The sequence below is a fragment of the Lasioglossum baleicum genome, chromosome 15 (genome assembly GCF_051020765.1).
Source record: "Lasioglossum baleicum chromosome 15, iyLasBale1, whole genome shotgun sequence".
Taxonomy (NCBI): Eukaryota; Metazoa; Arthropoda; class Insecta; order Hymenoptera; family Halictidae; genus Lasioglossum; species Lasioglossum baleicum.
Genome location: NC_134943.1, coordinates 8,739,601 through 8,761,296, shown reverse-complemented (window position 1 = coordinate 8,761,296; position 21,696 = coordinate 8,739,601). Strand labels below are relative to the sequence as shown.

Here is a 21,696-nt window from a genome sequence, read left to right as displayed (position 1 = left end):
ACATATATGTATCGTTCCTATATCGTGGGAAGCTTATCAGACTGCTCAGTCACGCGGCGGTGTTCTAGTGTAGAAGATCGGTGGCAATTCTCCAGCGATAATATGCTTGCGGTCTTCTTATTTTTTCCGTTCTCGATGTTTACCACCTTCCTCCAAGACTCTTCCACCCTCTTATCTCTGATATAAAGCCGACCAAAAAATCGTGAAATTAGAATAGTCTAGCGACGGTAATCGCGCACGGAGGTCGAACAGGGCGTTGTCCGCGTTGTCGTTTAATTTTGGAACGTCTAATTCTAAGTAAGTGGCGAAGTAATTGGCGAGAAACGCGCGGAGTTTCGTGTTTCCGCTTCGCGAGAAAAGACCGGCTGCGGTCGAGGATGTCCAGGCTGGTCGGTTTCCCGATAATCCGCGTTTTAATGTAAATATCGTTGCAGCCGGAGATCGTAGCTAGATCGCACGATAAACGACAGCAAGTTCGCGGTTCCGCGTTGTTCGTCGCAGTACTTGCCAATCGATCGCCGGACGATCGTCGCACCGCGTCCATCTTTCGGGGATGGCTCGTTCGAACGATCGAATACGAAAGCCAAAAGTGTTTTAGTCCGTTTTTAACGAATGCCGTATGATTTTTGCTTTGCATAGGTTACGTGACGGAACACAGATGGCCGAGCCAGCGGCGAAAAGAAAAGTGTGCGTGATAGGAGCTGGCGCTGGCGGTTTGTGCGCTGCCAGGCACATTGCGCGAGATTTCGATTTCGAGGTGAACGTTTACGAGCAAACGGGCTCCGTCGGAGGCACCTGGGTTTACACCGAGGGAACCGGCCTAGATCGGAACGGGTTGCCTATACACTCGAGCATGTACCGGAATCTGAGGTTCGCTTCGACAAACCGAACGCTTGTCCCTCTAGCTTTTTCAGCCCGTCGCTAAACTTTATATTCTCCGCGATCTCCCGCAGAACCAACCTGCCCGCGAGAATCATGAACTTTCCCGATTATACGACAATGAACGCAGTGGAGCCTTGTTGCGTGACACACCAGGAAGTTCGAACTTACCTGGAGAATTACGCGAAGCATTTCGACCTGCTCAAACACATCCAGGTAAACGTCGCGCGTTCTACTCAAACGACTCGTGCAACGCGCTGAAAGTCTGCCGATCTTTAGGAATTTTTCTCGTAGGATCATATACTTCGTGATTCACCCATAATTATGAAAGTGGTCTAAGTCAAGATTAAACAAAAAATTAATTCAATGTAATTTTTAAATATCTCGGAACAAGAAATACATCGCTTAGACCAGTTTCATAATTATGAGCTCATATTGCCGTGTGTGTGAAAAAATCAATTACTCAATTTCAATCGAATGAGAAACAGTGAGCCTTTCCTCAAGGCAGTTTTATAACAATTAGAGTAAGCAAAGGTCTCCTTGCGTCTACGTTTTAGAAGTTTTAGATCGTTCGGTCTGCAACGCGAAGAATATATTTCCGCGAATCTGACACGAGACTTCTAGTTCGGCTGACGCGCGGAGATTGTCTTGCAGTTCGACACGCGGGTAAAATCCGTTCGGTTGGACGCATCTTGGCCCGGAGGCGAAGAGAAGTGGACCGTCCGAGTCGAAAGGTTGAAATCGAAGCGGGAGGAGAAGATTGTTTACGACGCTGTCATGATCTGCAACGGGTGCGTTGTGACTCGCGACGGATTAACACGGATTAAGACGGCTAAGACGGTCGCGTGATTCGCGATACGAGTCTTAACGACGATTTTTATTTCAACGATTCAGGCATTACTTTGATCCGCTCGTGCCGAGCGTGCCGGGCGTCGAAACATTTTCGGGAACGATGATGCACAGTCACTCCTACAGAAAACCGGAAGATTTCGCCGGGAAGACGGTGTTCGTGTTAGGAGCAGCCTCTTCGGGGATCGACATAGCGATCGAGCTGGCCGATCACGCCTCTCGGGTGTATCTGAGCCACAACAACGAAAGGTATTCGCGATCGAGTTACTCGAGTTATGTAGTACTCGTGACAAGTTGCTAGTTTACGAATGAAATTGCCGTAGCCATTGAAAAATTCTTCATATTCGAAATTCAGTAATCCCGCAATCTAAGCGCGACGGAGCTTAACGATCTAAGCCAGTTCGCCTACCCCTTCCATATATCGGTAAAATTTCATTAAACATAAGTAAAAAATAAAGGAGTTTCATTATTGCACCAGTATTGTCTCACCGATACGCTATCTTTTGTTGCTGTCCTTTTCTACCTTCGGCGCGGTCGAGGTGGCCACAAAAAATGGTATCCCTTTACGATTTCTGTCACAGTACAGAACCGAGAATCAGCTTAGATCGCAGGATCAAGTGTGCGTTGATGTTGGAGCTACGATAGAAAGCTGGTAAACAGCTCCATTCTAAAACAATGGTCCGGTCGTGTGTATCGCAGCTCTAACGTGAACGTAACCTTGAAACATTAACGCGTTCGTGCAGGTTGAAGAGCGCGTTTCCAGCGAACATGTCGCAGGTGGTGGGCCTGGACAGAATAGACGGGGAGCGGTTTCATTTGAAGGATCAGTCGGCCGTCACCGTGGACACGTTCATCTTCTGTACCGGTTACAAGTACACGTTTCCATTCCTGGATGAGACCTCTGGGATCCGCGTGGACGACAATCACGTGACACCGTTGTACAAGCACTTGATCAACATCGAACATCCGACGATGTGCATCGTCGGGGTGCCCACCATCGTCATACCGTTCCCCATGTTCCACGCGCAAGTAATTATGGATTGCTTGTGATACATCTTCCGCGACGTGACTTCCGAGAAGATGAAAGACTAAGAAACTGTCGTACATTTCCCCAGGTACAATACTTTCTGGCTTTACTGAAGAAAGCGACGAGTCTGCCTCCGAGATCGACGATGTTGGATGACTCGAAGCCGAAGTCCGCAAAGAAGCGGCACGCACATAGGCTGAAGGACGACCAGTGGGAGTACAACGACTCGTTGGCGGACGCCGGTGGCTTCGATCGCCTGCCATGGTACTATAAGCTCGTCTACGACAAATGGTCCGATCTCAGGCTGAAGAATCTCCTGCGGTACAGGTCGGCGAAGCTCGTAATCTCCGAGGACGAGGAGTCCGCCGAGTTGGTTATTCGCGACTGATTCGACCGGGAGAGCGAACGAGCAACGATAGGAATAAAAAGCCATTCCGCAGAAGCGATTTTTATTTTGGAAGAGCAAATACAATTATGAGGTTGGACGCGTTCGAGTCTGGCCGGCTGGATGCTAGTTCAGTTTAGTCTTATTCTTGATCCAATCCAACACGCTCAAGACGTCCGTGTAAACGCCCGGCGAATCCGGTTCGCCGCATTCGGCGCCCCACGAGGTGATACCGATCACGGTCGAATTTTTTATCAGTGGTCCGCCGGAGTCACCCTGCGGAAACATTTCACCCCTTCGTTATATTTTTTCCAGTCTGAGATAACCATGAGGCTGGATCACGATCTACCTTGCACGAATCTTTCCCTCCGTTCTCGAACCCGTAACAGAGCTGATGGTCCGTGACACTGTACCGATACTTGTAATATCTCCGGCACGTTCCCTTGGAGACTCTCGGGACGAACACGTATTGCAGGTTCTCGGACAGCACTGGGTCGTCGTCCTGTAAATCCAAGCACGGTAATTGAAACCTTTGAAACGAGAAGACGGATAATACAGTGTTTCCTCGATAAATGTCCCAAATGTCTGTTCGTTTCCAGGAGGAAGGGTGCGGATGCGCCTTCTCATTTCTCGATAATACAAAGATGGGGGGTTTCAGTAGTCTAAAGCGCTAGGTAAAAGATCAATATCGGCCGCAGTCGCCCTAGAAAGTCCTATTTTTATGTTTACGAGGCGTAATTTGCATTACTCATAAAGCTGGGATAGCTACCCAGTAAGTAAAATGCTCTATTTTGGACAGGTATCTGCACGCGCATAAGTAGCGCTTTCTGCCAGCAGAAAGTTTCGGACGCAAGGAAGAACAGTATATACGAAATCCTTTGAACTTTGCCGGTGTGACGCGACTCTCCGCGTCTCTTTCTTTCTCATACACTGTCCTTCTTCGCGTCCAAAACTTTCATCGTTCATTACACAAGTAAATATAATTGAAATTCTATCATATTTAGAATCGTTTTCATTAGCAAAATGTCACGAATATGTTGGTCAAGATCTTATAGAAAAATAATGTAAAATAAAGAAGTTCTGTGATCGGATTCGTTACGTTTACACTTCTCGTTCGACAGAAGTCAAAGAATAGTAAGTATCCCTGGCCGGACCCGTGTTTTGGACAATTATCGAGAGAACACTGTAATCGGATAATCGGTTAACGAATCGTACGATGAAGTAACCCCAACCGCAGACCAGTCCCACCGACGCGTCAATCGTTCTGGATAGATTTGGTAGTTTCGCCGGTTTCGTAACGTCGCTGTAGCGGAACGGCGGTGTCACCTTGATCACCGCGACGTCGTAGTCGTTGTCGTCGTCGTTGTATTTCTCATGGTAGGCCATGTACGTCACGTTGTGAATGGTCCCACCGTAGTCGTATTTGCTCGATCCGCTGCGGACGCTCACCTCGATGCCGGGTATGTCGACGAAGCTGTAAAAGTTTAGAAAAGGACTCTGCAGGGTACCGTTTAGGATCAGACAGCCGTCGTTGGTTCACCCTTCCCTTGCCGACAATTATCTGTCGGTGAAAGGATTGTCGACGGGGCATGGCTGGCCCAGCATCATCGTTTACTCACGGAGCGACGCAATGAGCCGCCGTCAATCCCCATTCCTCCCCGATGATGGTGGCACCGCACACGTGCTGGTCGTTCAACCTGTACGATAGCTGCGCGTGAAAAGGGAAATGAGAGAGGTCATACGTAGACAGTGGATCGTTATGCAAAATGAAAATTCTCCGCATTAAGTGCAAGAAACAGAAGTCAAATAAAAATATCTGTCAGCCTTTGTTGATTTTAACTCTTTGCGGACGAAGATTTTTTAAATATCCCAATAAGCAACCAGGCTCAATTTTGGACAGTATGCTCTGCCAGCAGAACAACATACTTCTGTGTCCGAATAAGTATCGCTTTATGCTGGCAGGGTGTGCCGTTCAAAATCGAGCAGATTCCGAGCATCCTCAACTTCGAGCGCGTTCTGACAGTATAATGTTAGCCATCGGCTGGCATCGTACGATTGCAGGCTGTGCTCGATGTCTGCTCGAGGCAGGCCTGGCTGACTGGGATTATAGAACATATTGCTTAGAGAAGTAGATCGTGTATCAAAGTCTTGAGAGCTGGGAAAAATAGAAGATACACACTAATCTTTTATCATGTACACAATTACATTATTTGTCTGCAACTTTAGGAATTGAATCGTAGGAAAATAGCATAGTCACGGTGCCGTTAATGTGACGATATAATAAGATATAATAAGCCGAGCCTCTGACACATTGATACTCTTAAATTATTGTAGTAGGCCCACTTTTAAATCGCACCTGCTCGTTTTTGTGCATAAAATCCGTGGTCTAGTCATGCGGAACAAAAATATTCTAGAGTAGATAAAACGTCCAAATTCTGGAGTGGAAATAGTTAAAGCGTGAAAGCTGAGTTTAAAGCGTTAAGGTGCGGCCTGGTAACGCATTGAAACAGGTGGGACTGCCAGCGCAGCACCCCTGAAGATCGAGCGGAAACGAAATAATGGTTACTTGCCATGAACGGGACCTCCGAGATGTCGATCGTTGCTCCGCCGACGATTCGGTCCGGGGAAGTACGATGCGATTCGTGAGCCGACGCTAATTGCAAGCATGGTCCAAATCGATCAAGGGTAAGACAGTATGGAACGGTGTTACGATCGGCCAGGCCTAACACGTGGCTTAGAAAAATGGAGGATACTTACATCCGAGAAGCAGGAGAAGCATCTCGGCGAGTCGGCGCACGATCGCGCTTAGGATTGTTCGTCTCGAACGTGCTCGCATACTCGGCGATCTCTGTCTCCTAAAAGATAGCCGAAACTGAAATGATCGCAACGTGTACACGCGAGAGTCCCGTACCAACTGTGTAATCGTATTCGTACCGTTATCGCGGTGTTACGTCGATGCAAATAGGTTGTGCAGTCCATTTTACGAAACGAACTCGTTATTCATCGGCTCCGAGACGTCGAGGTGCTTCCGTTTCCTCGATAAACGTTCACGGTGAAGATCGTTGGGAGGGGACGGCCGTTCTTATCACTTCTATCCTCGAGGCTACATTCTCCGAGGCCTCGAGCGATCCGCGACTATCAATTTTTCGTGAAAGCATAGTTCGAGTAATCTGTCGGAGAGCAGAGGGACGAAACGGTTGCAGAGATGATCGGTATTTCTTCTCGATACACTGTGCATAATGATCGAATCAAAACATTCTTCGATATAGGGGCGTTGTTGCAAACATCTTTATGTGGGTACGTATATACTTTATTAGTGTTATAAAGGTGTTGCTCTAAGTAACGACACAGTATTTAATCTATGTGTAAATAGTAAAAGTGAAAGCTGTACAATGTTGCGATCTGTTCAGGCTAGCTGCTTCTACCAGATTGTCGACGCGACGGTCTTGACTTTATGTCCCCGCCTGAGCTCTTCCGCCCTTGGGAAAAGCTGCCCCTTACGCCTAAACCCTTATACCTAAGGGTACAGATATAGTGGAGCGGTGAAGATCTAGGACAGCAGCGAGCTGAACATCGCGGCAAAATCTGTTTATAGTGGAGCGGTGACGAGAAAATAGCGGTGCACATAGAAACAAAAATCACCGCACCGCTCTCACCTCGCTGCTCCACTATATTCCCGTACTAATTGTAAGATGCTACGGTATCGTTGAATTCCAACAGGCCTAATTTCATTCTAGAGTGGCAAAGTCGCGCTTTTTACGAGGCGCCCCGCGAACGGCAACCCGGTGTATATCGGTGCGCTGCTGGGCGTCGCGCAGTGGTCCGGATCAAGAAATTCAGCGACATTTTGCCTACAATAAACCTTCTCGTATCGATATCTAATCATAGAACATTGATTCCGAAATGTCCATGGACCTCGAAAATGAAGAAATTAGTATATTTGTGGAATACAAAATTCCACAAAATTTAATACGATTTTTATTTATTTCAGAGCTGTAAAGGCTACTATCACTGAAAATAAAATTTCATTTAATTCCACTTTCTTAAAATTTGCCTAAAAATATCGAAAATTGCAGTCTAGTTATAACAAAATGTCACTGAATTTCTCGATCCGAATCACTGTGCGTCGGTACCAAGCGTACAATAACAGTCTGCAAGCGTTACAGAACCATCTCGGAGGTCATAAATACAACTGATGGTCAAAATGGTAAGGCCTCAAGGTTTTTAGCAATGAACATTCACTTGTACATAATATAAACGTAGAAAGTGAATATATGTACAATAAAATAAGGTTGTTATATAATACACTAAAAATTATGAAAAGTCGAATGTAACAACTTCATTATTCGTCGACGGGAACATTGGGAGACGTTTAAAATCGATTTGGAGGTGAGGAACCGTTTACACGGATATTTAAGTTTCAACAATAACATGTTGCTGGTCGAGAAAACATCATTGGACAGCTATTATTCGAGGGGTCAGTGTCGTCGAAGAAATTGGACTGGAGCTTATCGTTGATAGAAAAGCGGTATAAAGTTTTCTCGGTGGTGGACAGGATTGTTTCGAATTTCAGTGTTGGGATAAGCCGCGACGGAAGGGTAGGAAGGGCGCGTCGAGCCAATCGGTTTTGAAAACAATGGAGAGAAGGGAAGACCGGCGGTTAGGCTGGTCGGTAGGAGCGAGAAACGAGAAGCTCGAAGCGAGAAGCTCGAAGCGAGAAACGAGAAACGAGAAACGAGAAAGGAGAAGCCAGCCGCGCCGGATGGTCGAGGGGTGGCGGTGCGGTAGCGACGCGGCGAGTCGCGCCGAAACAACCCTCAGTGTGAAACTTGTCGCGCACGGTTACGGTTACGGTTACGGTTACGGGTACGGGTACGGGTACAGGTACAGGTACAGGTACAGGTACGAGTAAGGATACGGGTACAGGTACGGGTTACGAATATACGGGTACGGTTTCGGGTGCGGGTAACGGATTTCGTCTTTCAACTTTTTCTCTCGTGCCTCGCGACTATAAGATCGCGTTACGTGTATAGAAGAAATATTTGAATTTGTTTCGTGTCGTTTGCTCGTGTGCTTCGATCCTCATCGGTAATACCACCGTGTCTCTCCGACAGTGCGATTTTGTATCTCTGTTTGGTGGACCGAAGAAGAAGAGCGGAGAGAGAGGGTCAGTTGGTCGAGGAGGAAAACAACGGGTACCAGCGATCGACGATCCCGGACAAGACGGCAGAGTGCATCGTCTCGGTGAGTCGACTTGATTCAATGCCAGATACGCGACCATGAGTGATATAACCCCGAGTTTCGGACGGGTCCGTTGCGTCTATCTTTATCGATGGCCGAGGACCCTTTTCGCTCGAGCCTTGATCAGGGTCGAGATCCAACGAAAGCTCTCTCTCAGCCCCCCTGCTAGTAGATTCTAGATCTCGCGAGACCGAGGTTCGCCCGCGATTCTCGATATTGGTCGGTTCCTCGAGAGCCAGGTTGCCCGGACACGGTGGGAACAAGAGGAGCGAATCGAACGCGAAAACGACTACGCGAAGCAGTCGAAACGAAAATAGTTCCTCTTGTTCCCTCCCTCTCTCGCTTCCGCGGAACGTCATTGGCGCGACGCCTGACGAATCGAGTTTTCTCGTCCTCCAAAAGAAATCTCGCGGCCCTCGGCGCTGCTCCGGCGCGACCCCTCTCATTGACCAGCCATCTTGAATCGATATTTATCGAGCGGGACGATCGAACACCGCGGAGACATTTTGAACCGATGCGGGATCTTGGTCTCGTCCAATGGTCCAACGCAATACGGGACAGGATCGCCGCAAGCTCTCGAGCCGTTCCGATTGTCGCGCGACGAGCACGAGATTCGATCGCGAGCAGGAGGAACCGTTTCGATCGAACCGAACAATTTACGAGCGCGGTCGAGACGCCAACGTCTTTCCGAAATCGATTGCTTCGACCCTCAGCGTACTATTCGTTTTCGACTTTGCGGCGAAACAAATTCGCTTCGTCTTAACCCGTGCGCCGTCGTAAGAACGAACGAAATGTAATGCCTTTAACGCCCATTTTGTTTCTATCACATTTAAGTAGAATCGTTTCGCACGGCACAAGCGTACTGCCGGTAATAAAGATAGCGATATGCACCAATTGGGTTAGTAGATAATTTACAGAATATACTCCGCTGGTAGTAACCAGGCAAATAGCGTATACACGTACACGTTGATGCAAATGGGTAAATTTGCTCTCTGGAAAGCTCGTGTAACCTGAAACACTTGAATACCCCTCTGATGACTACCTAGGTATTCGTGTTTTCTTTACAAATCGTTACATTCTTATCGGAAACATCTCGACGCATTTCGAGCTGTTAACTTCGCTGTTCTCGAAATTTTCGGATTGTTCACGAAGACTTTCGGACCAGTCTTTAGATAAACAGCGAACATTTTTACATTTGAAATGCAGGAGCGAACGGCGCGGCGTGCTTTATGCATCGGCGAGTGTTTGAATTTAGGCTAACGATATTTCGGGGAGTAGTAGCCAACGCGGAAAATTCCGGGTGGAAACGAAACGCAAGGGTTAATTGCCAGAGAAAGATCGGAGTGGCCGGAGTGCAGCGTAATGCGACGATTCGTTGCTAAAAATAACGGTCGAGCCAACGGTTATTCGTGCTTTTCTGCAAAGTTCGTATTCCGACGTGTAGCTGCTCGAGCGAGGCTTCCAAAGGGGATCGGGGTAAACGGTGCGGCGTTATACTACGGTGCGAAAACGCAGCTACTTTTGTCGCCGTTGCGACCCGCGATAAGAATCCGTGCTTTCTCTTTGTAATTGCCAGCGCAATCGACTTTGCGTTGTTAGCGCTCTTTATCGGCGAGTGCAGCCGGAAACAAAGCGCAACTAGGAATAATATTGTTTGGCCTGCGACCGAGAGGAGAGAAAGAGGAGGCAGGAACAGGGGAGATTGCAATTAGACGGCATCGCGGCTGCAATCGGAAGCTTCTTGGCTGCTTCGAGTGCCGGAGAAAATGAATTGAAAGGCGATCGACCGCGCCCGCCCCGCCCGCACCGCGGCGTATCGTAAAAAATCCGATGCCGACAACGGTTTTCCTTTTTTCGCGGGCGATCTCGTGTTTCGTTCAGTCGCGGTGCCGCTCGTCCGTGATATTTAAAGGGGTACACTCGTTTCCAGCTCGTTTCTCGGTAATGCGAAAGACCAATCTGGACTGCCGTCTTCCTCAAAAGTCCTATTTTTACGTTTACTTATTCATGTAACTCCCGCAGCTTTATACTTCCGAATAATGCAAATGACGGCTGGTAAACGTAAAGATAGGACTTTCGAGGGCGACTGCGGTCGAGATTGATCTTTTATCTAGCGCTTTAGACTACTGAAAAACCCCATCTTTGCATTATCGCGAAATGAGAAGGCGCATCCCGCACCCGTGCAATCCTGGAAACGGGACTACCCCCTTAACGAGGCTCGTGGTTAAAAATGGCTCGCTTTATTTCCAGCTGGACGGAAGTCGATTCGACGGAGTCGCGATCGGGGAACGTCGGGGGGCATCGTCGAGAGCATCGCTGTTTCGTTCGGTGTTGTTGAGCACGTGTGCGCAGTTAATTAAATTTTCAAAGATGTTCCCGCCTCTATGCATATTCATTTATGCATATCCGCTGTCGTCGTCACGATTTCATCCACGCGGCGCGGCGGCACGACGTCACGGGCAGATTGCCGCCGCATTGCCGATGATACGCGAAAACGATCCGCTCCCGGGAGCCGGAAAGTCGATTAATCCGTCGGTCGACAGAAACCAGCGATCGGTCGATACCTTTCACGCGTATTCTCTATCTCTCGCCCGCGCCTGTCTCGACTGCCCCAATCCATTTCGGTTGGACGCGGCAGGCTAGCTTCACCGGGCAGGCTCTCTATACTTTTTCCGGTACCCGGATGAACCGGTCATGGGATTGCCCTATAGGGCACTGGCCTGGCCCTGGACGAAACCACGCCCATTCGGAGCAGCCTGTACGAAACAAGGGTCCGTCGAACTGTACCGTTAGGAGATACTGTAGTGTAGGCTGACCATAGACAGAGGTATATCCCTTTGGATCTGTCCGGACGAGCTACGACCGATCGGGACGCCATCCAAAAGGGCCAAGAATCCTCGAAGCTACATTTTTTGAACTGAACTGATGTTCAGTTATCCCCGCGGACGTCTTCACACTCTGCTTTAGTTAATAACAATATAAGTCAACCTAACCAATACAATTCTATCTTAACCTTTCGTTCATCCATTCGTTCATTCGCTCACTCATCGCTCTCCTTCCCATTGTTTGCTACCTTTTTCTGCTATCTAAGTATACTAAGTATCTGCATAACTCTTGTTGCACCTCTTATTCTATACTCTTCCATCCTTCTTTTTTCTTTCCGTATCCAGTTTCTTTAACCAAACCTCCACCTTCTTACCCTTTCCTTACTTAGACTTCCCTACAGTCCTTTACTAAATGTTCTAAAGTACCAAACACGTCCCCACATAGGTCACAGTTCGTTCCCACTCTGGTTTAATTCAAATGATGTCACAAGCCTCGCTGAACAGCACCGTTTTAGAGGAATAAATACTGGTCTGACCATAGGCAAAAATATTCCCCTTAGAGCTACTGTCCCGTCTGCCTCGAAGTCGAGAGAAACAAAGCCACGCCTACGGAGAGCGGTTTATGCAGAGATAGAGAAAGATGGACAGCCTGCCGCCTCTCTCTCCGACGTCATTTGCCCGAGACAATTGCTCCCGCGGGTAATTCGGAGCTCTGGCAGGGCAAAGAGCGAGTAAACATGCGAAAGATGTTGCGCGGCCGAAGGATACGGATCTTTGATTAATTTGTTCCGCGACGTGTTGTCGGCCAGCCGATTATACTAATAGGACGCGGCGTTGCGACTCACACACACACACGGGAATATGGAAAGTTACCGAAGGCTCCGCGAAGGTCTAACCAAGGCGTGAAACGGTAAGCCGTTTACGCGTGCCGAGTTGCGTGTCCCCTTTGCACGGTAACCCCAAACGCTAAACGCGATAAAGTATATTGTGAATAGAGGCCGTCTCGGCGGTGGACCGCAAGGGGTTAATGGGAATATTCCGAGGAAAGTAGTTCAATCGGGGGTTGGCACGCGTGCGTAAGCGGCGGGGTCAAAAGGTCACGCGCTCTCCCAGTGACCGCCGTTCGCTCTGCCAGCAGCTTCCGCCGCGTTTCTCTCTGTGTATATCGGTCCGCGTTTCCCTCTGTGATTCACCTCGAAACCAGAAGACCCAGCGACCGAGAAACGGCTCTCCTCCGGCTGTTTACGCGTTGCGTGGAACCACTGCACCCGTCTTGCCTCGCGCCGCGCCGCGTCTCGCCAAACCTCGAGCGAAACTCCTTCGGCGGGATCGTTTCTTCGACTCGTTAACCCTGGCATCGAACCGAACAACCTTCGGGCGCACGGACGGCTAAAACGGCTTCCGCGTGTCCCGTTCTGTTTCGTCGGTCAAAAACTCGATGCTCTCTTTCGGACGAGCAGTCCGGAAATTGCCAGCGGACAGTCGATTCGCCCGCGACCACTTCGTTCTACTCGGGATGATACACGAGAGCGGCAGAGACCCTTTTCTCTCTCCCAAGAACACGGTTTTTTTTTAAATGTCAAGCTCTCGCATCGGCTTTATAAATATCAGGTCAATCGGCTCTATAAATATCGAGAGTCTTCTATAAATATCGATTAAAAGAGCGCGCGCGCGCCTATAAATTGTTGTACACTCATCGGCGAATAGGGTTACCGCAAGAACCTGGACAAAACTCGCTCATCCCCGTTGATCGTGCATTTCGCTCGTACGGAATGAACTCGGAGGATCGGCGAATAGGCTTACTCGCTCGATGGCCGCCCGAATTCGCAAGAACCTGGACAAAATTCGCGCATCTCCATTGATCGTGCATTTCGCTCGAACGGAACGAATTCGGAGGATCGGCAAGAGGGTGCTCGCGATCGCGGCTCCTTCGAGGCCGCGGAAGGACTCGAACTACTCCGATCAAGGTAAAACGATCGTTTCCTCTTGGGGACACGGTCGTGATTGACCTCGATCGGATCGTCCCCGTTTACCCGGTTCGATCGTTAGTTCCACGCCGGCTAACCGGACGTTCTAAAAATAATTTATCGACTGGTCCTTGCCGGTACGCGTGGTTGTTCGCGTTCGTCGAACTCTGGCCGATCGATGATGGTTGGCAAGCCGCGATCCAAACGCGGATCCTCGCGGAATCGAGATTTTCATTTTCGGTGACCCGCGCGAGAGGAAACAACGGGTTCGGAGCAAAGTGGCGGCGATCCCGTGTTCGTTGGCCGAGGTCCAACGGGACCAGCGATACACCCGCGCTCGTATAGATGCTTATTCGTCATTTACCATGAAAGACGAGACAAGATCCGCAAAGGATACGGCGCGATGTTGTCTCGGCGAGCGGATAGGGTTACCCGATTCGATAAACTCTCGCCGGAGGTAGGTCGGCGCGATCCTCGAAATAATTGAATCAAAAATTGAGTAACTTTTTGCTGATTGCTGCCACTTCTTCGACGATCCTTTATGAAGGATCTTATTAACCCTTAGCACTCGAGCAGTGACTCAGAGTCGCTACTATAAATTGCTGTACCATTATTCAAAATATTAGTTTACATTATTAAATATGTTGGTGTCTAATCGATTACTAAACATTTAAGTATTGCATGAGGTATTATATCAATTTTATACTCATAAGAATATACAGTAAATCCTCTATAAACCCAAAAGTCTCGGGGAGGTTCGTCTGCATTTTTCGTAAACGGAACGTAGAGCAGAACGTAGAGAAGGACAGCGCGTGTAAAGAGAGACCGCGCGCGTCCGAAGCGACCGCGACTCTTCGCGTCTCTTTCTTTCCCATACGCTGTCCTTCTTATCGTGCTTGGTCTTTTTTTAATCAGAAAAATGCCACGAATATATTGATGAAAGTTTCATAAAAAGATAAGTAATAATAAAAAAGATTAAATATTGGTATTATTAGGGAATATTTTTTTACGTTTATCGTGTACGTGTCATAGAGGATTTACTGTAGAATGGAATTATTCTCGGTCGGAAGAAATGTTTAATTTTCGAGTTAATACAATACGAATAATGAATAAATGAATACGCGTCCAGTATAACCGTAGCCTAAGACGGGCGCACCGTGCGCCGCTTGCATGGGAGAAGGAAATCGCGTTTGGCACCGGTCCCGTTTCTCCGCGGCAAATCATCGCCATAAAGCTCGGCCGTGTGTCGCGTCTTTAACCCATATAAAAGTAGAACTCGTTTCTCGGTACGATTACGTTGGCTCTCCGAGCCTACTAGCCGAGTTTCTTCTATTCGCGGTCGAGCATCTCGAAATTGTGCTTCGCGGTTAAAAACTAATAGATCGCGAACGCCCGCCGCGTTTTCTGATTTGGCAGCGGGGCACGTCGCTTTGGCAGAGCTTTTTGACGCGGGTAATGTAAATCAACCGCTAATTGCACGGCCTCGGAGCGCATTTCGCCTCGTGCCGCGAGAAAACGTCGAGGAAACTTGGCCAACGCGACGAAATTCCTGATTCTGTTACGGATTCCCGACGACCGGCTCGCGACATGTCCAGAATTCCGTATTTCCGTATCCGTGTCCGTATCCGTGTCGCCTTCGCGATACGATGCAATCTGTTAATGAAAGGTAGCTGCACTTACCGTAGTTTCCGACTTCGGTCTCGTGCAATCGGGTCGACGCATTAGTAGAGATTGAATGGGCCGGTAGCGCGCTTCGCGAGCTGCGTTCTCCGCGAGCAGTGAATCAATTTCCGTCTTGAACGGGTACCGTTTTCAACCGCTCTAACGTTTCGAGAGTTTCCGGTTCGGTTGCTGGATCTCGAGCTCCTTCTGAACGCGAGTCGAATCCTGTCTCTGGACTTTCGTAGCGCCGAGCCGCGATCCGTCCAGGCGCGTTAATTGTGATTTGTCGTAGGTGGGTCTAATTGAAACGAATGTCGCCGGGGCAAACTCGTGAGCGCGAGATTCTTCGCGAATTATACCTTTCCTACTGGGACTCGCTTCTTATCGCGGCGGCTTATCGTATTCCCGTACGGGTGGATGGATATAAATCGCGTCGTAAAAAAGAATAAGAAGAATTACGAGTATTTAAGGTAACAGCGCCAATAGTTGACCAGTTAAGAAAAATTCTATGCGTGAATACTAGTAAATGTCTTTTATCCTTGATTAAATAGAGAGACTCTCTGCGCGAAAATGCTGTTTGAACTTCTCACATTGTGTAACAAAGCTAACTTTTTGAAGATAATCGTGTTATTCAAATTTTATAGACAGTTATGAAAATTCAATAATTGCGTCAGGAGTTGACCACCTATAGTAAAGCCCGAAACACTGAAGGTGTTGTATAGTTTATACTTTTCTAAAGGGACATCTTTGGCGACTTCTACAAGAAGCACGGAAAAATATCAAATCAGAAACATTCGAAAGACAAATTGCCAGAAAGAGTTGATAAAAAACAATATAAAATGTAAAACATACTACTCGTAAGAGTTTTGACAAGTAAATCTTCCGTGGTAGCTCTAGAGGCATTCAGCTTTTCTTACAAATATCCTGTTTCTCTGAATCTACGCCGTGATTCGAAACTCCTGGTCGTTAGTGTAAATCGCGTCGCAGAGAATAATAAGAAGAATTACGAGCATTTATACTCTAACGAAGCGAATGGGTTAAAGGATGGTAAAGGGGGTAAGAGGGTCATAGAGAAGAAGAATTGTCTTTTGATGCTGCTTTATTGTATTATGCGAGCTGCCGGAGGTAGTTCGCTAAAGACATTACAAAGAGAATAAGTATACGAATGATGTCGTCATCGTCGTTAGAGAATCCGTGCGGAGAAGAGTCACGGAAAAGCCTGGGATGATTACACTTTGATTCCGGTCTTGGAGACGATCCAGTCGCTGAAAGCGGCGACTTCCGTGTGAACTCCTGGGTATCGTGGGCGAGCGCAGCCGTATCCCCATGAGACGAGACCAGCGAGACGACCACCGATGGTGAGGGGGCCGCCGGAGTCACCTTGGCAGGCGTCCTTTCCACCGTTGGGCACGGCAGCGCAGATCTGTCCAGCAGGGAGGCCGCCGTAGGATTGGTAGGCGTCGTTGCAGGACTTCTTCGAGACGATGGGAACGTCGACCTTCTGGAGGACCTCGTGGGTGCCACCTCCCTCCCTGACGGCGCCCCATCCGGTGACGGTCGCTGCGACACCGACCTTGGACTCCTCGTTCTGCTTGAAGATCTTGATCGCTTGCCTGGTCTTGTCCAGCTTGAAGGGTGTGCTCACTCTCATCACCGCCACGTCGTTCTCCGGGATGCCGTTCCAGTTGGTGATGTAGTTCTCGTGGATGATGACCTCCTCGACCTTGTGCAAACTGCCGCCCGACGACTTAGTCGCGGTTCCGGCTCTCACCGTGATCCAATCAGGAGGGTAGACCATGCAATGGCCGGCCGTAACCACCCAATTCTCGGAGATGATGCTGCCTCCACAGAATCCGAAGCCGGAGCTCTGCAACGACACCTGGTGCGGCACCTCCTCGATCCTAGCGTCCTCGCCGCCCACGATCTGTCCAGTCGGAGTCAGAGGATTCAACAGCGGGAATTTCCCGAGCGGATTTGCTGGAAACACGAGAGCCGAATTAGTTTCCCCGGGAGATTAGCAGACTTTTCGGAGAAATGCATATCCGATATTCGTGGCTCGGCCCGACGACGGCCGAGTTCCATCTTCCGAGAATGGTATGGAATATTATAGTTACCTGCGGCGATCGCCAGCAATGAGAGAAGGCTCGTTTGGATGAACATCTTGCTTCAGTTGGAGGAACTGTTGTGCCTTTTCCCAGCCATCCGGCAAGTATTTATACGAAAATCGGATATGCACTCGACATACCGCGGACCAAGCGCAGTGCACCGATAAGAGCCGAACGATTCAGCGAAACGCGGGAGATTATAGGTATAAGCTCGTTGATCGACGTTCCATAAGGGATTAGTAAAAAAAAAATCAATCAAGGTTGTCCTCGGCAGCTTCTTTGATCTTCCTTTGTCTACTGTCTGCTGACGATCGCGGCGAGACAGATTAGACTTTGCCGATGAGTAAGCAAAGAATTCGCGAGACGGACAACAAGATAACGAATTCGCGCGGTTCCTTTCGCGAATTATTCTGGGTAGAATGCGGCGCCGCGCAATCGTGATTGGTAAACGGGTTAACGCGTTACAATCGTAATCGATAAACGGGCTGACGCGTTCACGAGCACCCCTATTGATTGGCCACCATGGACTCTTGAACGAGAGAGGTACGTCGATACCACGTACCATACTAACCTAGAAACTGTCCACCAACAATCGAAATAAAAAGAAAAAACTATCACAGCCGCGTCTATAAACGCACGTTTCTCTCGATAACGTCTTCGAGTCTGCTTTAGACAACTCTTTAATATTTCAGTCCCCGTCTGTCCTTTACGTTCCCAGCTTCGTTTGTCCCTTGGCGTCGAATCGATACAAGAAGATATACAGTCGCGAGCAAAAGTGTTGGCACAGCTGTTAAACTAGGTTCTAATTACACGGACGTGTTCAAGTGTAAAGCTATTCCCACACTGAAGCAAAGTCGAGTATCTATCTGTCGCCTCTTCTATTTTCGAACCCTTCGAAACGTTCAAAAGTAGCAAAGGAAAACTTGAAACATTCGAATTCGGATTCGCGATCGCGTCGAATCGAGCTCTCTCGACTCTCGCGTCGCACAGAGGTTCAGAATCGCTAAGACGTTTGGTCGAACGTTTGTGGAAGGGTGAAATAGTACACTCGAATCAATTATATTGGAAACAACAGAACGGGTCATCTTTATTCGCAACATCGTGTCTATTTACATGCGAGTCGCGTTACACGGGTTGCTGCGATTCTTCCATGTACCGCGTCGCTTATAAAGAATGTCGTGTTTCATACTTTATCTTAAAGCTATTGCGAGGCATCGCTAAATCGGCTTACGGTAAGTCCTGGGCGATCGGGACTTACGGTAAGTCGAGTGTTCCCTCGCGGTGTCGTGTCATCTTGTTAACGCTTGCGGGCGTTGTTTTCGAGTATAGTTTTCTAGAAAATCAAAGCATCGTTCTGAAGTGGGTAAGATGTTAGGAAACGGTAGGCAAAGGTAGGCAAGAGTAGGCAAGAGTAGGCGAGAGTATCGTCTAAACGCCGCTGTTCTCCCGGATCCATTGGCGGTAGTAGGCGACGTCGGTGTAGACTCCGGGGAATTTGGCTGTGCCGCAGCCTTTGCCCCAGGAAACGACACCGGCGAGGCGTCCGTCGACGACGAGAGGACCACCGGAATCACCCTGGCAGGAGTCTTTGCCGCCCGCGTCGAATCCGGCGCAGATTTCACCGACGGGAACGCCTCCCCAGGTGGTGTAGGCTTTGTCGCACTTGTCCTTGCTGATCATGGGCACGGAGACCTTCTGCAGGACCGACGGGGTGCCGGAATTGGTGGTTCCCCAGCCGGTGACGAGTCCGTTCTTGCCGACCAGAGCCGCCGAGTTACCCTCGTTCAGTTTCACCGCTTTTCGTTGGTTGTTGAACACGAACGCGTCCGAGGCAACTATCTTGAGCAGGGAGATGTCGTTCAGCGGAACGCCATATCTGTTGCTGCTGTAGCTCTTGTGTCTGTATACCGCTTCCACTCGGTGCACCGTGCCCTGGTTCACCTTGGTCGAGCCGGTCCGGATCTCGTACGCGCTCGGACTGTAGGTAGTACAGTGACCAGCGGTCAACACCCAGTTCTTGGCGATTATGGAACCACCGCAAAAGTGCCGGCCGTTACGCTGCAAGCTGACCTGGTACGGAGCCTGTTCGATCACTGTCGGCTCTCCGCCAACGATGCGCCCGTCCATCCTCAGATCGAGCGATCCGATCGATTCGTCTACGGGGATCCCTGGAAAGCGAAAAGAGTTGCGTGAGGGTGCGAGTACAATCGAATCTAGACTTTTATAGTGGGAGGAGCGTTCACGTTGAAGCATCGACCCCCTTTCAAAAGAATGAGTTTCTTAAAAAAAAGTACTTTATTAGTACTGTTCCCATTTTTACTCTTTGTTTTACTCAAATAAAAGTCGACGCCGGCATTCCAAATTACCGGACAATAAAAATTGTAAAACAGAAAAATTTGTCATTTTCCTCCAATAGACTTCTGGACTATAGACCCCTTTTAAACTTCCATCGACCACCAAGGGGTCCACCTGGATCACGTCGGGGAGCCCTGATCTTGAGCTACGCTTAGGATACGAATTCAACGGAGCTGCGATATACTAGCGAAATAGAACGTATGAGTAGAGCTGCGCTAAGCAGTCGATCATCAAAAGGGGCGCTCTCTTCGCCAGTATCGCAGCTTCGTTGTGCTCGTACTCTTAGCGAGATTCGTTGGAACTCGAGAGTTGCGAGAGACTCGCGTATCGGTGGAGCATTGTTCGAAGGTGCTCTCTCGGACTCGAACTATCGCGAGAACCAGTCCGCCGGTTACCGGGAGTCCACAATGGGGCGCGAGAGCACAGTTAAATTAGATAGCGAGTCCTGTAAACTCGGGACAGTGGAGCGCTAAGCGTATTATCTATCGGAGAGCTACTTTTCGAGTAATTCAACGCGCGGAAACTTTGCTCGCGGAAAAGTTTTCTCAGCAAAACCGAGGCGGCGTGGCGCGGCGAGACGTTTTTATTTTTACCGGCCAACACGAGGCTCCGAGAGGTCTCGGGCTATGATCGCAATTTCGCGGTTCCCGCACGGTGTTCGCCGAGACCACGACAATCGGAAGTTCGCGATAAGTTTACGATCGGACAACTTACCGGCCACTAGGGCCAAGAGGCCGAGGAATGCCACGATTTTCTCCATTTCGGTATCTTCCTGGGTTCACGATGACGGCAGCAAGTGTTGTGATTTGAAAACGATTCGCCGGTCGGTATTTATAGTAGAAATCAGTGGCGCTCGATCACGGTGTCGAACCGCTACTCGGAAATCTCGGATCTGAGATCTGAAATCTGAAATCTGAAATCTGATTCCCGAATCGTTCGAGGGGCTTATCTCGAGCGGTTTTTTCGACCGATATTCAACGTTGATATACAAGCGCGCTGCGGAGGAGGTCAAGAGACGCGTAATAAAACTATTATCGAGAGGTTTTAATCTAGTTTTCGAAAGAGAGAGAGAGAGAGGGAGAGAGAGGCGCCGATCGATCGCCGCGGGAGGAGGCCAATTATTCCGCACGTGCCACCGACTAGTCGTTAGTCGCTGGAGGAACGCACATCGTGCAAGCCGTCTTGCACATCTCCAATACCATCTCGACCGATTCGAATCTATCTCGGTACGCTTCGTTAAGCGAGATTCGACGCGATTTCGAGATGAACAGGTGCAAAAGTCAACACCGTCGCATTTATTTTGATTAAAATAATCTTAATTGCGATTCAGGTACCGTGAGTGCAAGCGCGCGATTAATAAGCATCCGTCGTGATTATGTTTCCATTTCCATCGAGATTAAGATCAGCTGAGGCCACGATTTGCTCGTGAAACTTTAAAGGTCGCTCCCGCGTGCCACGTTTCTCCCTTTTCATTTTTTCCGTCCCGCCGTTGTCGACCCACAACGATAACGAATTTCTACATTCATTTGACATTTTACCTTCTTCCATAGAGTCTTTATCTGAGTAGCCAGTCGAACAATGCACATATCTACAACGAAGAATTCATTTTTGAGGTTTTAGCCACGTTTTGGCGCTTTGGCGCGAGACACGAGAAAAGAAGCGCGCGAATTCGAAGGTCGAAAACGATTTAGGCTGCGTTTATAGTTCCTGACTCGCGTGCTTTTCGTCTCGCGTGCTTTTGGTCTCGCGAGACAGCGGGTCAGAAATTTCGAGCGGGGTCGACGGGCCCACTGTGCGAGGCACGAAAAAAGGTCTCTACGGCTTCACGGTTCGTTTAGGTAAACTACCGATAGCTTTCCTTTAAGGCGGTAGGATATCTTCGGAGACCTTTTTTTGTGCCACGCACAGCGGGGGGCACAGTGGGCCCGTCGACCCCGCTCGAAATTTCTGACCCGCTGTCTCGCGAGACCAAAAGCACGCGAGACGAAAAGCACGCGAGTCAGGAACTATAAACGCAGCCTTAGGGGCCACGCGACGCGCGACGGGGAGGATGGCTCCGGGCAGTCGGCTCTTCCAGTTGGCCGACACCGTTTGAACCATCGCGTTCGTCGTTCGTCGCGGGCCAAGCCGAAGGGGAATAACCCACGGGAATCGTCCTCGACTAACCCAGTTTGTCCGAGTCAACCACTTTTTCGCCTCCCTCTCCGAAGTGAAAACGTTAAACGCGTCGAGCCCTATTCACCGCCCTATTCAACGCGCGGCAGCCCGCTCGCTCCTCTCGGGGCAGGGCCAGAGGGCCGGGGTAGGGGCAAGAGCATTAACAAGTAAACGATTCACGTTTCATATTTTAACGCGAACGGTAGACCCTGCGCAATCTGGGCTCTCCGCAATTTTCACCGTC

The 21,696-nt window shown here is 49.1% G+C and overlaps 5 protein-coding genes across 16 annotated transcripts in view; 2 read left to right on the top strand and 3 right to left on the bottom strand.

The window, feature by feature from the left end:
- Positions 1–104: 104 nt before the first annotated feature.
- LOC143216343 (uncharacterized) lies at positions 105–2,674 on the top strand. The gene is made up of 6 exons (XM_076439298.1): positions 105–418; positions 640–870; positions 954–1,095; positions 1,534–1,670; positions 1,774–1,977; positions 2,506–2,674. The coding sequence occupies exons 1-6, from the start codon at positions 378–380 to the stop codon at positions 2,525–2,527; spliced, it is 777 nt and encodes a 258-aa protein (XP_076295413.1). The 5' UTR covers positions 105–377; the 3' UTR covers positions 2,528–2,674.
- A 491-nt stretch (positions 2,675–3,165) lies between these two features.
- LOC143216341 (trypsin-7) lies at positions 3,166–6,390 on the bottom strand. Of its 2 annotated transcripts, XM_076439295.1 has the most exons (7): positions 6,075–6,208; positions 5,898–5,995; positions 5,711–5,793; positions 4,760–4,848; positions 4,356–4,614; positions 3,490–3,642; positions 3,167–3,416 (listed from the first exon to the last, which is right to left on the bottom strand). In XM_076439295.1, exons 2-7 carry the CDS (start codon positions 5,974–5,976, stop codon positions 3,267–3,269), a joined length of 813 nt encoding a protein of 270 aa, XP_076295410.1. In that variant the 5' UTR covers positions 5,977–5,995; positions 6,075–6,208; the 3' UTR covers positions 3,167–3,266. The 2 variants fall into 2 exon arrangements, with proteins under 2 accessions (XP_076295411.1, XP_076295410.1); XM_076439296.1 differs by lacking the exons at positions 4,760–4,848; positions 5,711–5,793 and having other exon boundaries at positions 3,166–3,416; positions 6,075–6,390.
- Positions 6,391–7,381: 991 nt separating this feature from the next.
- The window catches only part of Phcl-1 (pH-sensitive chloride channel 1), a 79,583-nt gene continuing 65,268 nt past the window's right edge, over positions 7,382–21,696 (top strand). For 3 of the 11 annotated variants that reach the window (XM_076439268.1, XM_076439266.1, XM_076439265.1), the window contains exon 1: positions 7,388–8,384. The gene's annotated coding sequence lies outside the window, so the exon portion shown is untranslated. Of the gene's footprint in view, positions 8,385–21,696 lie in introns of all 11 variants that reach the window. The other 8 variants (XM_076439262.1, XM_076439261.1, XM_076439269.1 and 5 more) reach the window with 7 other exon arrangements.
- On the bottom strand, positions 15,925–17,071 carry LOC143216342 (vitellin-degrading protease). Its single transcript, XM_076439297.1, has 2 exons — positions 16,950–17,071; positions 15,925–16,812 (listed from the first exon to the last, which is right to left on the bottom strand). The coding sequence occupies exons 1-2, from the start codon at positions 16,993–16,995 to the stop codon at positions 16,064–16,066; spliced, it is 795 nt and encodes a 264-aa protein (XP_076295412.1). The 5' UTR covers positions 16,996–17,071; the 3' UTR covers positions 15,925–16,063.
- On the bottom strand, positions 17,615–20,269 carry LOC143216340 (trypsin-1). The gene is made up of 2 exons (XM_076439294.1): positions 20,010–20,269; positions 17,615–19,108 (listed from the first exon to the last, which is right to left on the bottom strand). Exons 1-2 carry the CDS (start codon positions 20,053–20,055, stop codon positions 18,369–18,371), a joined length of 786 nt encoding a protein of 261 aa, XP_076295409.1. The 5' UTR covers positions 20,056–20,269; the 3' UTR covers positions 17,615–18,368.

What these genes read in the sequence shown, in the direction of transcription:
- LOC143216343 (XM_076439298.1), top strand. Translation starts at nt 378, where the DNA reads ATGTCCAGGCTGGTCGGTTTCCCGATAATCCGCGTTTTAAT. An exon ending in CCGATAATCCGCGTTTTAAT is followed by an intron (nt 419 to 639) that starts GTAAATATCGTT and finishes TGCTTTGCATAG; the next exon opens with GTTACGTGACGGAACACAGA. An exon ending in GCTGTCATGATCTGCAACGG is followed by an intron (nt 1,671 to 1,773) that starts GTGCGTTGTGAC and finishes TCAACGATTCAG; the next exon opens with GCATTACTTTGATCCGCTCG.
- LOC143216340 (XM_076439294.1), bottom strand. Translation starts at nt 20,055, where the DNA reads ATGGAGAAAATCGTGGCATTCCTCGGCCTCTTGGCCCTAGTGGCCG. An exon ending in CCTCTTGGCCCTAGTGGCCG is followed by an intron (nt 19,109 to 20,009) that starts GTAAGTTGTCCG and finishes TTCGCTTTCCAG; the next exon opens with GGATCCCCGTAGACGAATCG.
- LOC143216342 (XM_076439297.1), bottom strand. Translation starts at nt 16,995, where the DNA reads ATGTTCATCCAAACGAGCCTTCTCTCATTGCTGGCGATCGCCGCAG. An exon ending in ATTGCTGGCGATCGCCGCAG is followed by an intron (nt 16,813 to 16,949) that starts GTAACTATAATA and finishes TCGTGTTTCCAG; the next exon opens with CAAATCCGCTCGGGAAATTC.
- LOC143216341 (XM_076439295.1), bottom strand. Translation starts at nt 5,976, where the DNA reads ATGCGAGCACGTTCGAGACGAACAATCCTAAGCGCGATCGTGCGCCGA. An exon ending in TCTCGGAGGTCCCGTTCATG is followed by an intron (nt 4,849 to 5,710) that starts GCAAGTAACCAT and finishes TTTCACGCGCAG; the next exon opens with CTATCGTACAGGTTGAACGA. An exon ending in GCGGTTGGGGTTACTTCATC is followed by an intron (nt 3,643 to 4,355) that starts GTACGATTCGTT and finishes TTGGATTTACAG; the next exon opens with GACGACGACCCAGTGCTGTC.